The 18551-nt window shown below is 37.4% G+C and overlaps 2 protein-coding genes across 3 annotated transcripts in view; both read left to right on the plus strand.

The window, feature by feature from the left end:
• The window catches only part of LOC100149932 (B-cell receptor CD22-like), a 44536-nt gene that overhangs the window by 21860 nt on the left and 4125 nt on the right, over window positions 1–18551 (plus strand). Inside the window, exons 16-18 of one of the 2 annotated variants that reach the window (XM_073906449.1) lie at window positions 17414–17510; window positions 17670–17715; window positions 18162–18364. In XM_073906449.1, coding sequence (XP_073762550.1) covers window positions 17414–17510; window positions 17670–17715; window positions 18162–18364 — 346 coding nt within the window. Of the gene's footprint in view, window positions 1–65; window positions 506–17413; window positions 17511–17669; window positions 17716–18161; window positions 18365–18551 lie in introns of those variants that run through there. The other variant, XM_073906452.1, reaches the window with a different exon arrangement.
• Window positions 6140–12530, plus strand: LOC108190565 (B-cell receptor CD22-like). The gene is made up of 10 exons (XM_073907309.1): window positions 6140–6205; window positions 6831–6900; window positions 8738–9085; window positions 9184–9423; window positions 10213–10455; window positions 10530–10617; window positions 10710–10755; window positions 11582–11647; window positions 11723–11800; window positions 11918–12530. The coding sequence occupies exons 2-10, from the start codon at window positions 6840–6842 to the stop codon at window positions 11939–11941; spliced, it is 1194 nt and encodes a 397-aa protein (XP_073763410.1). The 5' UTR covers window positions 6140–6205; window positions 6831–6839; the 3' UTR covers window positions 11942–12530.

Genomic DNA, 18551 nt, shown 5'->3' on the forward strand with positions numbered 1-18551 from the left:
TAAGTTGAATGACACATACAGTTGATGGATAATATTGTTGTGTTGTTTTTGTCTTGTCTTTTCAGGCGATCAAATGCTGAAAGAGTGGAAGACTCAGTGATCTACAGCAGCGTCAGATGAGAGATCCACTCACACAGATATCATTAGAGAACACAGATTTATTGAATCAATGATTATTGGAGAATCATTTAGCTTTAATCTGTTGTTAAACTATAACTATGCTTCTGTCCAGCTGTTTTATTTGTTTAATTTTTGTAATCTAGTATATAAATGCTTAATGCAAACACACGGATGCAAATAACTTGTATTGTCGGCTGATTAGGTATAATCATTAAGGCTGAGCATGTAAATTAACTCGTTTTTTTCTCTTAAACCTTTAGTAAGAAAATAACTGTCATTGTGTATAATTATGATTAATTGTGCTGGACTGATTTAATCTCTTTTTTTACTTTGTTTTATGTTTAGGTTTATGTTTAAGCTGTTTTAATAAAAGTTATTTTAATCTACTTCTTAATTGTTTTGTTGTTTATTGTTCAGAGATCAAATGTAAATCATTGAGCTCTACCAGATGAGTTTAGTGCTGACCAAATTTGCTCATTTGACCAAAATGACAAGTACCAAAGAAAATCTGCACTCAATAAATTATTAATCACAAAGAAGAGAAAAAAAAACAGTTTTTGTTCAGGGGAGTAAGATTTTTGATCTTCTTTTAACAGTTTGGGAACAGTTTGTGCAGATTTACCAGAGGCCACTGAGTATGATTTTTTATGATATTAAATTTCTTTTGTGGGGCGAAGCAGTGGCGCAGTAGGTAGTGCTGTCGCCTCACAGCAAGAAGGTCGCTGGTTCGATGCTCGGTTTAGTTGGCGTTTCTGTGTGGAGTTTGCATGTTTTCCCTGCGTTCGCGTGGGTTTCCTCCAGGTACTCCGGTTTCCCCCACAGTCCAAACACATGCAGTACAGGTGAATTGAGTAGGCTAAATTGTCCATAGTGTGTTTGTGTGTAAATGTGTGGATGTTTCTCAGAGATGGGTTGCGGCTGGAAGGGCATCCGCTGCGTAAAAATGTGCTGGATAAGTTGGCGGTTCATTCTGCTGTGGCGACCCCGGATTAATAAAGGGACTAAGCTGACAAGAAAATAAATGATGAATGAAATTTCTCTTGCGTGTCCTCTTCTCCTGTGAAGGAGATTATCCACTAGAGGGCGCCATATACACTTCAGCCGACCAGGCCAGCTTGGGGCGCACTCACATTAGGTACAGTTGCCTCTCCCTCCCCTCTTCATCTCAGACTGCACTCACATTGCATTTTTACCTACCGGACCTGAGCACGCTTACATCATCGATGATTCAACTATTCAGTTTAACAGGAAGAGAAGCGCTCTCGCTCAGCACAGTGGACATTGCATTAGTCATATCGTTTTGTATTATTGTTAGTCATGTGGAATGCAGTGACACGCAGTCAAACACTTTGCTGAACAGATCCACCACTTTTGATGCTTATAAACATAAAAGTCCTCGTGCTGCAGGAATTAGCAAGTTTGCTAAAGGTGCAGCTGACGTGCAGTGAGGGGTTTGCGTCTTTAATAAACTATGACAGTTTTGTGTTCATTGAAAAATTAAGAATGATTAATAAATCTATATGTAGGAATGCTGGGTCTTCAGTTTCAGGCTCAGGCATGCTTTGCACTCACACTACAGTGAGCCCAAATAAATTGTGCTCTGGCACACCTCTTCCAACCAGGCCAGGACCGGCCAACTAAACCACACCTGAGCCTAATTCAGAGCACTCACACTTCTCAAACAAATTGAGAAACGCACCTGGGCCCAGTTTGGATAGCATAGTGTGAGTGCGCCCTTACTGTCGACTGACTGACACACCCACTTCCCAAACACAAAAGATAGTGTCTTAAAAAGCAATCCAACCCAAAAGCTATTTAGAAAAAGAAAGGTCATCACGGCTGTGTGATTACACCACATTTTCAGCATGTTGTTTATCTATTTATTTTGTATGTTTTAGCTTTATCTGGTTTCTGGAACCATTCTTGCCAGACAAAACCTTAATCATCATGGTCAATGCCACTTTGTGTTCCAAGTCTGTGGACGTATGCAGCAAGCTACTAAGCAAACTGGTAACACTGGAAAAGCCGTCCATATGGGGGTAAGTAGTCAGCTGGTAGCGTGAAAAGAAACAGAGGCTGTCAGCGGGGTCAAGCTAACTTATAGTGTTCATTTTAAAGATGAAATGCAGCCAGACGTACCTCTGGGTACATAATTTGCACTCTCCAGAAATGTAGACATGGGTACACATCCACAATAAGCCTATGCTGACATTAATGGCTAAATGAGGGATGTTTAGAGAAGCCATCAAAAAGTCTGGTGATATTTGTGCTTCTCATCTAAATTAAATACATCACAACTGATAATGCTTCAGTAAATGTGTGTAGCTATTCATTCTGTGTATAGCTGATTTTACTTCCTCAAGAGGCCATTTATCTAAATCATTTTGTATTTGGGCAAAAAGTTATGATCTAGTAGCATTTGTTCAAATTTTCTTTTTCTTTTTTTTTCTAAAAAGTCAAGGGTTAAGAGTCCAAGTAAAAACTAACCACATTTCCATTGTCAGGTCTAAAGTGAGTGAAGTACACTTAATAGTGCAGACTACACTAGTGGACCATAATTCAAATGAACAGTTTCCCAGATTTAGGTTAGATTAGGGATTTCCTGGAATGTTCTATTACTTTTGTAAGGCAAATGCGGAATTAGAAGTATGAATTAAACAGGCATTACATGCATTTAAAGTGCTACAATGCCAACATCACCCTATTTTGAGGAAAACTGTAAAAAACAATCTCCCTCTAAAGAAACTTGAAGTGAACATATTTCTAGCATATAGATTTTTATTTTACTTTTTTGATACAATTTCGATGCAATTGTTATTATTGCAAAAAAATAGCAGCCTGTATTGAATATCAATATTGTGTTGGTATTGAATTTAGAAATTCCAGTATCTTGACAACACTACACCTTAGTTAATCACTCTGTGCAAATGAACATGTCTGTAGCTTTGTATCACATTGGACTCACACTATAAAATAAATCTTATTTTCAGATTTGAATAAATGCAAAAAATTACATTTTCAAAAAACAAACAGAAACAGCCAATCAGGAGGAGATCGGAGGCTCAAGATGTATGATATGGCTCATAAAAGACTAGTAAATGAGAAGTGGGTTATGTATCAATGTTATTTTCCTTTTTGGTGTTACAAACACAAAGCTTCACAATTTATTGTTAATATAATGTCAATTCAAAAACCCTTTATTTATTATTAAACCAGTTATAATCCTATTATTAAGATTAGAGTAGATCACCTTTTGAAAATGGACCAATCCTGAACATCCCACACAAATGAAGATGACATTTTAGAGCTAATGTGACCTCTGGTTACAACTTTTCCTCTTGAGTCTGACCAGCAGATGTCTAGTGGTGTTTAGAAAAGATTTAATTCATTCAGAATATGTTTTTATCATGTATTGCAAAGATAATGCTGTAAAATGCTGAGTTAGTGAATCTGACCAGAAGCAGTGATTGAAACGGCCCAGTTCTTTGCAAGTTATATTGTTTTTTTTTGTTTTTGTTTTTTTCTCCAGGATGTATTTTGATTACATGATTTCTCTTGCATTTTTAATGTCTCTGGGATCATTTTAGATCATATGCCTCTCAGTTCTTTTTATTAGGCAAGGCTTGTATGAGTGAATGGTGTCATATATTGAAAGTCCAGCAGGAGGCGCCAGACAGACTGAAGAACAACAACTAACTCTTATAAGCAAGTTTTTGGCAAAATGTCAGACCAACCAATAGTTAACAATGGTTGTTAACTACCTAAACACACGTATACTGAAGATTAAGTAGACTTGGTGTATTTACTAAATGACTTTAATTGTTGTTATTTTCTTAAAAACACCATTTTGCAGTGAGAAATGGTGTTTTTGTGTTTCCCAGACTTTTAGAAGTAGTTCACATTAGTAAGACTGGCTGGACAATAACACCGTTCACAAAGAAATAATTAATTTTGGAAAGTTTCATATATGTCGTGTTGTTCACACAAGAAACTATTTCTGCCACTGTTAAAGTAAGTGTGTTAACCACAAAATTACGTCAAGTGTTGAAGGTAAAGTGTTTCTGTTCACGCACTCAGTCCATCAGTCGCTGTTGATCGGCTGCTCTTCAACACGGTAAGACAAACACACTGGTATTTTACTGATGATTAGTGTAGATGAAGCCCATATAACACATGATTTGTGACATGAGAAATATCTTGTGTTGATCTCAGTCATCAGTTGATTTACACACACTGATGTTGTGCATTAATAATCTGCAGATGTGTTAGTTGACTAATGATGGCTTTCGGAAATGCACCCCTGGATGATACTTTTATTCTTTAGTCTAGAGCGCAGTGTTCATTTCTGTCAAAAAATATCTGAAATACTGATTCATCTTACCCCAGTACACGTTTCCACTGTGTAATGGTCCATCCCAGATGCATCTGAGCCCAGAGAAGTTGACGGCACTTGTTCAGATCAACAGAAAGAGGCTGCAGTGAGAGGCGGAGCCAGAAATCACCCATCCTGAGCTGTGTGGGCGGAGCCACAGGTGACTGACAGGGATCATCAGTGATGAGTCAGTGAATTGCTTTATTGCCTAAAAGTGTTTAATATTTCCAGCTTCTGTTATTCTGTCTTCTGTGTTCCTGTAAGTGATCAGTTTTATTAGTGACGGTCTCATATGTGTTTGTGCAAACCCTCACTCCACCAGCAGAGGTCTTCATCTCCTGATCCTGATAGAAATGTTTATGTGGTTTTATCTTGTATTTGTCACACTTCAAAGATGACGAAGGAACCCAAGTGCAAGTGACAGTTTATTAATACGCACAAAAATAACACAGAGAGACTGGGTGGCTGGAAGTCGAAGGTCATTAGAAGCAATAATCACAGTCAACAGAGTGAATCAAAAGTTCATCAGGAAGAACATCAATCTCCGTCAACAGAGCGTATCAAAAGTTCATCGGGGAGCACTCCAATCTCCGTCAACAGAGCGAATCAAAAGATCATCGGAGGAGAAACTTCAACCAGCACACTAACCAGCGAACTCAACGGGGAGAGCCTGACAAAGGACACAGAGACAAGTGAGGACAACGAACTGACAAGGTGAGACAGGAACGCTGAACATTTATAGCCACAGTAAATGCGCTACACCTGGAGCGCAATAATCAGCTGAGCGGTGCTAGGCGACTGATGACCATGATCATGTGACCGCCCAGCTGATAACATGAAAACAACAACAACACCGACAGCCACGCGACTCACACAAACACAGAGACAAACGCAAACACACACCGCAAACACAAATAAACAAATCGCACCACGCAGACACATCATAGAAGAGCAGATAGATCCACAACCGTGACAGTATTGTGCTGGATGTTATATGAACAAGTTCTCTTGTATTTTTTTTTTTTTTTTCTGTAAGAGTATCAGTGATTTAAACGCCACTGGTCATGATTTTATTTGAATGTTGTGTAATGAGTATCTCTGTAATGTATTATACCAGTACTTTGCCAGAGTTTTACAGCTTTTACCATGCCAATAAAGCCACCTGAGTAAGAATAATTGTTGTTGTCGGCCTTCTGACATTCACACAATGATTCTGCATGTGAAAGTCATATTTAAAGTGTATCTTCTATACATTATTCTGCACATTAGTAAACACACTGATCAGCCAATGCCATCACTGCTGGACTGGAGACTCCACCCCCTTTCTGTCACATGACACAAATTAATTACAGTAAGTTGTGCAATTCCTGAATCTACCAGCAGAGGTCTCCATCTCCTGCTGCTGATACTGGAGAAACACTGATGTGCATCAACTGAAGACCAACTTCTATCCTTTTCTGTCTGCAGAAACACCAATAAGTGTGAAATAGACTTAAATAAATTAAATAAACTTAAGTAAAACAAATAAAGTAAAAACACATTCATCTTTAGTCACTGGTAGGGGTGTTTTTTGCTGATGGAGGAACACTGATAGTTCCGCAACTGTGTTTAAAAACAGTGTTAGCCACAGAAAGTCTGTTGGTTTAAAGAAGAAGTGCATCTCTTTACACAGTCAGTCCATCAGTCACTGTTGATCGGCTGCTCTTCAACACGGTAAGACAAACACACTGGTATTTGACTGATGATTAGTGTAGATGAAGCTCATATAACACATGATTTCTGACATGAGAAATATCTTGTGTTGATCTCAGTCATCAGTTGATTTACGGTAACACTTTACAATAACAGTACATGAATAATGATGCATTAATATGTAAACGAAACCTTACTTTATTATGAATTGATGATGAGTTAATCATGAACTAAATATAACTACAGCCAGTAGTCACAAGAGTAAATAACGGCTACCTTAATCTCATGTTAGTACATGTTGTTAATTAATTTATTAATATTTAGGTTTAAACTAAATGTAACTATAATGAACTCGAGCTGTTAATGTATATATATGTATGTATAATGTATACTGAGAATTAGTTGGCAAGTAGAGGCAATGTCACTTAAATTCAACAAACGTATAATAAAGTAATGCTTAGTTTACTTATTAATATCTCATTATTCATGAACTGTTATTCTAAAGTGTCACCTGATTAACACACACTGATGTTGTGCATTAATAATCTGCAGATGTGTAAAGATCTTCCTAACACTAAGAGCTGTTTAGGGTGATGTACATTTACTGTTGATGAGTGTAGAAGTGATGATTAATGCTGGATTCTAGATAGATTTGATGCTGATGTGGCTCAGAATGGCTCCTGCTCTTCATCTGATCTTTCTGCTCATCATTCACAGTGAGTCAATCTTACATTCACATCACTGCTTTATTTCTCTGCATTTACACACACCACACAATCAGACATTATCAGCCATTTTCTAATGATCTGCTGATCATCTTCTCTCTGATATAGGAAGTTAGGCTGAAGAGAGTCTTTAGTTAAAGTGTCATGAAACCCTCCAGTTTTAGCAGTTTTTTCACACCACTGGTTTCAGCTGTGATGCACTGAAGTGCTGACACAGGTCACACTTTATTTTAATGGTCTGTTTGTTGAATGTAAGTTACATTGCATCTACATGCCAACTAAGGCCCCGTTTACACTATTGCGTTTTAGTTTTAAAACGGCGTTTTAGAATGAAAACGATCCGCGTCCACACTCGCGTTTTACCCAGCGTTTCTGAACTGCTCTCCGTCCACACCAAAACGCTGAAAACGCACATCACGTGACCACACACACACTCTTTGGCAATCGCTGGAGCCCATCTACCCAGATGAGAGCTCTGCTAGTCGGACTTCTCATCAAGCATCTCCCGCTGGATCTAATCTCACTATTAAACGGGATATTTCATTCATGTTGTTGTCTTTATCTAACGACATATTCCCTGACTTTGGTCATTGGAATCTATTACTTGTTCTCAGGTAACGTGTTTTGGCTGAGCGCAAAGATAAGTTAATGATTAAACCACGTAGCCTACATTCTGTATATTGACTGATCGCTTGCCTTTATTTCCTGTAATGTATAAACTTATTGTATGTTATACTTTTATAATGGCCATTATCGATTATTAAAACTGGTATTCAGCAAAAGAGAGGGTGTGTTTCGTATTTTCATTGAAATTGAAAGGAGGCAGTGTTGTTATCGGCTCCGTTTTGTTATAAATATCCACACAGTGAAGATGACGCTCATGCAGCACGACACCTCAACATTTCTGCTGTCTGTTTGTTAATATTAAAATAAAAATAGGCAGTTTCTTATATCAAGTTTACATTTTATTGTTGAGAAAGTGAAACAACGTAGCCAGGGTGATGTGAATGAAGTTATAAAGTACACTGTTCCCTGTGAAGATTGACGCGTGTCCTCGGTATGTTTTCCATATCAAACTGAGAAGAAGAGATGCAGCCTTGATCAAACTTGCGAAGTCTGAACTTACACGGAGAAGATGCGGGACTGAACTGTGTGTGGGCTACTTAATATTGAGGAAAAGCCCCTATCAGAGAGGCGAATGTCTGCAGCCCCGCCTCCGTTGTCAGATGTCTCCGTCTTTCCCCATCCACACTGAGACGGAGCAGCAGCGTTTTAGAATGAAAACGGCCTCTCCAGCGTTTTCGAAACGCTCCGTTTTCGGCGCTCAAGAACTCCGGCATAGTGTGGACGGATGGCGTAACCGTAGCAAAACTTATGCGTTTTCAAACTAAAACGCATTAGTGTAAACGGGGCCTAATTCTCATTAGATTATAAGTAGACTGTTAGATTGGGGTTAGTGTAAGCAATGTACTTGCAAAGTTTCATATAGTCAGTTAAATGTCTTTTGAAGGAGCAGAATCAACATATTAAGCAGACAGTCTACTAATACTCAAATAAACCATCCAAATAAAGTGTTACCCTGAAAAAAATATCCATCTGAATAGGGAAATTCACAGAATTTTTTTTTGATGAACTTTACTACGGTAACACTTTATTTTTGATGGTTTATGAGCTACACACTGAAATCATTATTCATATTCACAAGATCAGCTTAAAATATCATCTGTAATGAGTCCCTGTTTACAACTAGTAAAACAGCATGTACTAGTGTCGTATAGTCCAGTTTACTAATAAAACTACATTTGAATCATGCTTATTTCTGTTTCAGGGGTGTCTAGTGCTGGTTGGGGTGTGAATTACAGTACTTCACACATCTGTGCTCTACAAGACTCAACAGTAATAATGAACTGCACCTTTACACACCCTGATGGATTGCAGATCATGAGAGCCTTCTGGCACAAAGATCAGGGAATACAAGTTGTAGAGCCTCCAGATCTGTCTGTGGACTCTGAATACAGTCAGAGGCTTCAGTATCTGGGAGATAAACAGCAGAACCACACAGTCAGACTGAGTCATGTGACAAAGAAAGATGAACACGAGTATTATTTCAGATTCATTACTAATGTAACACATGAAAAATGGACTGGTAGACCAGGAGTGATTCTCTCTGTCACAGGTGACTCTCCTGAGGTTTCTCTCTTCTTGTGGTCATTATGTAGAATAATAATCAGTGTATGAGAGCAGCACTAGATATAATGTGTGTGTTGTGTTCAGATCTTCAGCTGGAGTCTCCTGAGAGAGTGACAGAGGGAGATTCAGTCCGTCTGACATGTAGAAGCAGCTGTAATCTGACTGACACACCAACATTCATCTGGTACAGAAACTCACACACATTGACTAATATTGGAGATGAACTCAACATCAGGTCAGTCAGTAGAACAGAAGCAGGACACTACAGCTGTGGTGTGCAGGGACAAACGTACATCTCTCCTGCTGTTTATCTCGATGTCACATGTAAGTTTTTATCTTTTTTACCTTTTAGTGTTTACCTGTTTAAAACATACAGACTTACAATAAATATGAAAGTAGTCGAGCTGTAAAAGCTAAAATACTCGCAACTTTACTTTCGCAATAGTGCTACCAATTGGTGTGAAAGACGTGGTGTTGTGAATGCTTGTGAGTGTCATCACCTCAGTTTTGTCATTTTAAATGTGACCTTGTTTGAGATGTTTTTATGACAACTTGACATTAGCAAGATAACATAACGTCATAAATCAATCATAAACATTATTGCCATGAGGCCATTATAACTGTCATCAATATTTTCACAACACTTTACTATTGGAACTAAATGAATTTGTCATTAAAAGTTCTCAGTGAAAGTAACAATACCCTGTCAAATAAGTTTATAACAGCATCATCAAAGGGATTGTTCACCAAAATTTGAAAATTCATTTATTTATTATTTACCAATTGTTAAAGTTACATTTAAAGCTCGGAAATCGCACTTAAAACACATTGCAAATGCTTATTACAATTGTTAACCTTAAAGAAAGAGTAAAATCCTCCAAATATTCTCTTCATTTACTGATCATACACTCAATAAGCATTTTTTTCCTATTTTAAAAAAAAAAAAATATATATATAAATATATATATAAAAAATATATATATAAATATATATATAAAAATATATATATATATAAAGATATATAAAAGCAAAAGACTGCCCCTTTAATATGCTGTATTTGGTACACATTTTAACTGATTTTATATTTAATTTTAAATCTTGTTTCTCCTGCAGATGCTCCAGATACTCCTGTGATCTTCCTCAGTGGATCTGCTATAATAAAGGAGGGAGATTCAGTGACTCTGATGTGCATCAGTAACTCAAACCCTACTGCGCTGAACTTCAGCTGGTTTGAGGAGAATCAAAGCTCAGCTGTTGGATCTGGACAGAGTTTCAGTGCAGTACAGAGTGGACGCTTCTACTGTGAGGCTCACAATCCACATGGAGCTCAGAGATCAGACGCCGTCACTGTCACTGGTGAAGCTTTTATCATCACACTCCTGTAACTTCATCAGTCTGGAGAGTTAATCATGATCTGCTTTATCTTTCAGTTCAGCAAGGCGCTGGGAAAAACATCATCATCATCACAGCAACATCTGGAGGATTATTAGTCATCATCTTCATTATCCTGTTTGCAATGTGAGCACATCATATAAAACTGCAATAATAACTTGTATAGTACTTTATTTACCTTAGATTTAAGTTAAATACATTTTCTTTTCTTTTGACAGTGTTTTTAAAAGGAAGAGCAGAAGATCAGCAGTGAAAGAGTCTGTGGTGAGATGATCTTCATTATTAACTGTGTTTACCTGCATGTTTCCTACAGCAGTGATGATCGTACAGAGATATTAAGAGTGCAGAGTAAAAACTGATTTACATTGAGCTCCTCAATCATTAATCCAGTTCAGTCTGGTTCAGGTACCATTTTCATGTCCTTGGCTGCTTTGTTTAAATCGCAAACCATTTATGCACCCATCAGTGTGCTGGTTTGAAAAGGAGGTGTGTTAAGGCGCATTATTGACATGTTGCTATTTTGAGGAAAATGAAATAAACCAAACCAATCACTGACTAAAAGCTGCTCTACAGTTAATGGTGCGGTTTGCTTTTATTTAAAGGGCACGTTAGAGATACGCAGGTCCAAAATGTTTCTTATTACACACAGAGGGATGCACAGCAGCACACAAACATCTTCAAATGTGAAAAATGAAAGGATTAAAATGCAAAAAAATATTATTGTCTACCTCCTACCACACATACTTTACCTCAGGGGGCTTTAGTGAATCCGACTCATTCTGTAGATGGTCTTTAACGTTGACTGTGTAGTGAAGTACTCGGTTTTTCTGCCAACAAAATCCACCAGTGTAAATAGCAAATCTGTCATGGGGTAACCACAGCTTGCTCCTAAAGTGAATGGCAGATGAGACTCCAACTGGCTTAATGCAATTTACGTCCAACAACCCTTTTTTTTACATCCAACAACCCCATTCACTGTGTGCACTAATTGTTTATCCTGTCCTTAAAATGAAGAGATCCTGTGTCGTGCACTTTAGACCACAAGTTTAGATGATTAAAATAGAGCCACAATGTCCTTCTCTCTGTGCAGATCTCAGACACATATGCAGGTCTGAATCTCCAGTCTGCGACCTCTAACCTGTACAACACACTCACAGTAAGTGAAAGTCAAAGTCAGGCAATGATCACTGATGATCAGATGATTGATGATCTCTCGCTGTCTTTCACACAGAGCGTTCACCACAGACCTGCTGAAAACTCCTGCTCCACTCTTGATCCTCAGAGCTCTTCTGAACATCACAATCCACCAGTAAGAGACAATATCAGCCATAAACCCTCTCAGCAGCAGTTTGATTATTGGATGAGCCTCGTCAAAGAGTTTAATGTGGTTGAGCTTCAGTCTTTCTTCATCTTATTGTCTGTTCAGATCAACAGGAGGAGGCTGCAGTGAGAGGCGGAGCCAGAAATCACCAATCCTGAGCTGTGTGGGCGGAGCCACGGGTGATCATCAGTGATAAGTCAGTGAATTGCTTTATAGTCTTAAAGTGTTTAATATTTCCTGCTTTTGTTATTCTGTCTTCTGTGTGCCTGTAAGTGATCAGTTTCATTAGTGACGGTCTCATATGTGTTTGTGCAAAACCCTCACTCCACCAGCAGAGGACTCCATCTCCTGATACTGATAGAAATGTTTATGTGGTTTTATCTTGTATTGAGCTTGAAGTTTTATAAACATGCTCTCTTATTTTTTTTTTTTCTGTATAGAGTTTCAGTGACTTAAACACCTCTGGTCATGATTTTATTTTTGATTTCTTTGTAATGTGTATCTCTGTATTGTATTGCTATCAGTGCTTTGCCACAGCATTTAATCGTTTACCATGCTAATAAAGCCACCTAAGTATGAATAACTGACGTTGTCGGCCTCCTGACATTCATAAAGTGATTAAACTGTTAAACTCATCTGAGATTTTGCATGTGAAAGTCATATTTAAAGTGCATCTTTTATACATTATTCTGAACATTAGTAAACACACTGATCAGCCAATGCCTTCACTGCTGGACTGGAGACTCCACCCCCTTTCTGTCACATGACACAAATGAATTCCTGTAAGTTGTGCAAAGCCTGAATCTACCAGCAGAGGTCTCCATCTCCTGCTGCTGATACTGGAGAAACACTGATGTGCATCAACTGAAGATCAACTTTTATCCTTTTATTTCTGCAGAAATGTTAATAAGTGTAAAATAGAGAGTCTCGCTTCAGTTCTGCAGTCTTTAAATTAACTTCAAGTAAAAATGCTTTTCTTTAGTCACTGGTAGGGTTTTTGCTGAGAGAGGAACACTGATAGTTCTGCAATTATGTGTAAATTAGTGTTAGCCACAGAAAGTCTGTGTGTTTAAAGAAGAAGTGCATCTCTTTACACAGTCCGTCCATCAGTCGCTGTTGATCGGCTGCTCTTCAACACGGTAAGACAAACACACGGGTATTTGCCTGATGATTAGTGTAGATGAAGCTCATATAACACATGATTTGTGACATGAGAAATATCTTGTGTTGATCTCAGTCATCAGTTGATTTACACACACTGATGTTGTGCATTAATAATCTGCAGATGTGTAAAGATCTTCCTAACACTAAGAGCTGTTTAGGGTGATGTACATTTACTGTTGATGAGTGTAGAAGTGATGATTAATGCTGGATTCTAGATAGATTTGATGCTGATGTGGCTCAGAATGGCTCCTGCTCTTCATCTGATCTTTCTGCTCATCATTCACAGTGAGTCAATCTTACATTCACATCACTGCTTTATTCCTCTGCATTTACACACACCACACAATCAGACATTATCAGCCATTTTCTAATGATCTGCTGATCATCTTCTCTCTGATATAGGAAGTTAGGCTGTGCTGGAGAATCTGTTTTCTCAGTAGAGAGGCTTTAGTTAAAGTGTCATGAAACCCTCCAGTTTTAGCAGTTTTTCACACCACTGGTTTCAGCTGTGATGCACTGAAGTGCTGACACAAGTCACACTTTATTTTAATGATCTGTTTGTTGAATTTAAGTTACATTGCATCTACATGCCAACTACTTCTCATTAGATTATATGTGGACTGTTAGATTGGGGTTAGTGTAAGTCTGGGGGGGCGCCAGAGCATGTCAGGGGAGGCGCGGGAAAAAATATTATATAATAAAAATATAATTATTAAGTTTAATTATTATATGTATTTTTTATTATATTTAAACGTTTTAATTAAACAAAGCAAAAAAAATAATACGTCAAAAATAAGAAAACCTTTTTTTACCCAGAAGGCCATAGCTGTGAATTCGCTTCTGTTTGGCAAGCCCGCCAATACAGGTATATGCCTGCTAATACAATGGATCGGTTTCTGAGACCCCCCCGATTCAAAGCCTTCAAGTTCAGGGCTTAAACCCAAAAGACGAGGATATGATGATCAGTATTTCAGTTTAGGATTTACGTGGACAGGACCAGCTGATGATCCACGACCTTTATGTGTGGTTTGTCAAGATATTTTGGCTAATGATAGCATGAGACCCGCTAAACTTCGACTGTTTTGACTGGGATGGACAGTTCTTGGATCTGTTCTATTCATATTGAACAATCATCCTAGTTTTAAAAATGTTATATTAAAATACTTGTTATTACTCTTTAAATAATTGCACTTTCATGCAAATGATGATAAAAGTGAGTTAACAGTCTGACATCTGTCTGTGTCTTTATATATACTGTGTATATATATATATATGTGTGTGTGTGTGTGTGTGTGTGTGTGTGTGTGTGTGTGTTTGGGAGGAGGGGGGCGCCAATGGATAAGTTGTGTCAAAAGGGAGGCCCACTGTCTTAGACTTTGAAAAACCCTGGTGTAAGTTAACATGTACCTGCAAAGTTCTTTATAGTCAGTTAAATGTCTGTTGAGGGAGCAGTATCAGTAGATATTAAGCAGTCTACTATTGCTTAACTGGACCATCAAAATATAATGTTACCCTGACACAAATATCCATCTGAAGATGGAAATTCACTGAATTTCTTTTCATGAACTTTACCACATTAACACTTTATTTTGATGATCCATTTGACTATTAGTAGACTGTGTGCTTAAAGTCTGCTCATACTGCTCCTTCAACAGACATTTAACTGACTATATGAAACTCTGCCGGTACATTTCAGCTCACCCCAACCCTAACAGTGGACTTATAATCTACGAAATGAGAATTAGTTGGCATGTAGATGCAATGCAACTTAAATTCAACAAACTGACCATCAAAATAAAGTGTGTCCTGTACTACTGACCTACAAACACAAAAATAATGCTTCAGCTCACCACATAATTGTATGCAACATAAACATAATTTTGGAGATGTAAAATCAACAATATTTAGAACAGAACAATTTACAGTAACAAATAATAATGTACGAACATGTAAACTACATTTGACTTCATTATGGACTAATGATGAGTTAAAGCGTGTGGTAATATCATGAGTTTTCATTATTGGCTGATTTAAACTTTAATATTCTTTCTCATTCAGCAGGATTTATTTACCGTAATCTGGAGTGTTCATTAATTAACAAACATACTAACAAGTTTTTCATTTATTATTCATCACACTATTAGTTGATAATAAAGAAACATGCTATTAAATGCAGTACATTATTATTTATTAACTTTTTTTGCCCTGATATTTTCCATTATTGTTTTTTCTCAGCTCTCTCTCTCTCTCTCTCTCTCTCTCTCTCTGTTTATTTCTGTCCTCCATCAAGACTGAAGTCATTCACACTGAGATCATTATTATTTATATTCACAAGATCAGCTTAAAATATCATCTGTAATGAGTCCCTGTTTGCAATATTGAAAACCGAGTTCCTAGTGTCTTATAGTCCAGTTTACTGATAAAACTACATGTTAATCATGATTATTTCTGTGTTTAAGGGGTTACTGCTGCTGAATGGGGTATGAAATACAATGCTACAGAAATATGTGCACTACAGAACTCATCAGTGACAATCAGCTGCAATTTTACACACCCTGATGGATTGCAGATCAAGAGAGCCTTCTGGAACAAAAACGAGGTAAAACATGATGGAGAGCTTGCAGATCTGTCTGAGGACCCTGAATACAGTCAGAGGCTTCAGTATCTGGGAGATAAACAGCACAACCGCACTGTCAGACTGAGTCATGTGACAAAGAAAGATGAACATGACTATTATTTCAGAATCATTACTGATGTAACAAAGGAAAAATGGATTGGCATTCCAGGAGTGCGTCTCTCTGTCACAGGTGACTCTCCTGAGGTTTCTCTCTTCTTGTGGTCATTATGTAGAATAATAATCAGTGTATGAGAGCAGCACTAGATATAATGTGTGTGTTGTGTTCAGATCTTCAGCTGAAGTCTCCTGGGAGTGTAAAAGAGCGAGATTCAGTCCGTCTGACATGTAGAAGCAGCTGTGAACTGACTGACACACCAACATTCATCTGGTACAGAAACTCACACACATTGACTAATATTGGAGATGAACTCAACATCAGTCCAGTCAGTAGAACAGACGCAGGACACTACAGCTGTGGTGTGCAGGGACAAACCTACATCTCTTCTGCTGTTTATCTCAATGTCACATGTAAGTTTTCATCTTTTTTACCTTTTAGTGTTTACCTGTTTAAAACATTCAGAATTAATACACATGAAAGTAGTCGAGCTGTAAAAGCTAAAATACTCACTTTCACAATAGTGCTACCCATTGGTGTGAAAAAGTGGTGTTGTGAATGCTTGTGAGTGTCATCACCTCAGTTTTGTCATTTTAAATGTGACATTGTTTGAGATGTTTTTATGACAACTTGACATTAGCAAGATAACATAACGTCATAAATCAGTCATAAACATTATTGCCATGAGGCCATTATAACTGTCATCAATATTTCTCATTACTTTTCTACTGGAACTGAATGAATTTGTCATTAAAAGTTTTCAATAAAAGTATTAATACCCTCTTAAATAATTTTATGACAGCATCATTAAAGGGATAGTTCACTCAACAATTGCAAATGCTCATTACAATTTGTCTATAATAATAATAAGGTTCTATCTGATATTGTTTGTCAAAATTGAGTTATTAACATATTCTTATTAAATGACAACTTATTTACATTATGGCACTTTTTTATGAGCTGTTTGCATTTTTAAGACTTTTCATTTAAAAAAACAAAAACAAATGTTACACACATACTATTGGCTATATAAGCTCAATATCTCAAAATCATTCAGAACGCTGACAGAACCTTATAACTCCAAGATTACGAATTGTTAACTTCACAAATCTGCTTTAAAATCCTCAAAATTCTCCTCATTTACTGATCACACACTCAGTATGCAGAGTTGACTTATTTTTAAACAAGGAAAAATTATATAATAACAACCAATGCCCCTATATGCTGTATATGGTACACATTTTAAACTGATGTTCATTTTTAATTTTAAAATCGTATTTTTACGTTTCTCCTGCAGATGCTCCAGATACTCCTGTGATCTCCATCAGTGGATCTGCTGTAATAAAGGAAAACGATTCAGTGACTCTGAACTGCAGCAGTGACTCAAACCCTCCTGCAGAAATCAGCTGGTTTAAAGGAGAAACATCTGTAGAATCTGGAAGAATCTTCAACATCTCCAAGATCAGCTCTGATGACAGTAAAAAATACAAGTGTAAAGCCAAAAATTACCTTGGAGTGAAATACTCTGATCCTGTGACTTTAGATGTCCAGTGTGAGTTTATGATGCTTCAGTAACTGATATATTAAATCCTCCTAAAGGTTCACCAGTGACAGTGACACTTCTGTCACTGGTGAAGCTTTTATCATCACACTCCTGTAACTTCATCAGTCTGGAGAGTTAATCATGATCTGCTTCATCTTTCAGTACATCAGCATGCTGAGAGAAACATCATCATCCTCACAGCAACATCAGGAGGGTTATTCATCATCATCTTCTTCTTCTTCATCATCCTGTGTATAATGTGAGTTCAATAAAAATGCTTTTTTTTTTTCTTTTTTTTTTAAATCTGGTGTAGTTAAATATGCTAATTCATGACTTTTTATTATAAAAAACATATTTTAATTGTATGTGTTTATTATTAGCGTGATTCATCCTCTATTAATGTGTGTTATTAAAACAGAAAGAAACGAAGGAGTGTTAAATCTGAAGGTCTTACAGTGACGCAGGTAAATCATACAGATACAACCTTAAACTCAAACGCATGTTTTACTTAGTGTGATTAAAATCTCTGAAATATTTAAGATTTTACCTTCATTAAAAGTCATCATCATATCTTCATCACATATGCTGTGTGATTCAGTCTGAATCAAATATTTCATCAAAACAATTCAAAATCTTTAAACATGAAATCCAACAGCTGATCAGTTCCTCTCTGCAGTGTTTCTCCAGCGCCCCCAGGTGGTGTGATGCAGGAAGACAAAACACATTATTGATATATGATTTATTATATCTGATATCCTTTTTTGTAGGTTTAATCTCTGCATAATCATCAGCACATTTACATCAACAAGCTACTTTTTACATTGTTAAATCTTTCCCGAATGAAAACTGCACTCTCCTCTGGATGAAAACCAAATGCTTTGTATGAAAGTCTGATTTTGTTGTGTTTCAGAATGACCTGCATTCTGCTCCTGGATCAGCGGGTGACGCTCTGTATGCCAGTGTGAAAGGAAGAGCTGCTGAATGCAGAGATGCTGAGGAGATCCAGTACGCCACTGTCCAATTTCACAGAGACACACAGATGAAGAGAGAGGAAGAAGAGGAGCAGCGTCAGTGTGACAACACACCAGTTCAGCAGCCTGATCAAGACCACAGGTGAGGAGAAACTGCTGGAACACCAACATCTGCACTAAACACAAGCTGTTATACTTGCAACATAATTCTGTGCACATTGGATCATGTTTCGAGCGTGCAAAACCACTTTGACAAAATGGCAAACTCAGTTTAAGGTTTTTGTGGTTCCTTTCATGCTCATGCAACATCAGGCTCAACTCACTTGCTC

Source organism: Danio rerio, chromosome 1 (assembly GCF_049306965.1).
Source record: "Danio rerio strain Tuebingen ecotype United States chromosome 1, GRCz12tu, whole genome shotgun sequence".
Lineage (NCBI taxonomy): Eukaryota > Metazoa > Chordata > Actinopteri > Cypriniformes > Danionidae > Danio > Danio rerio.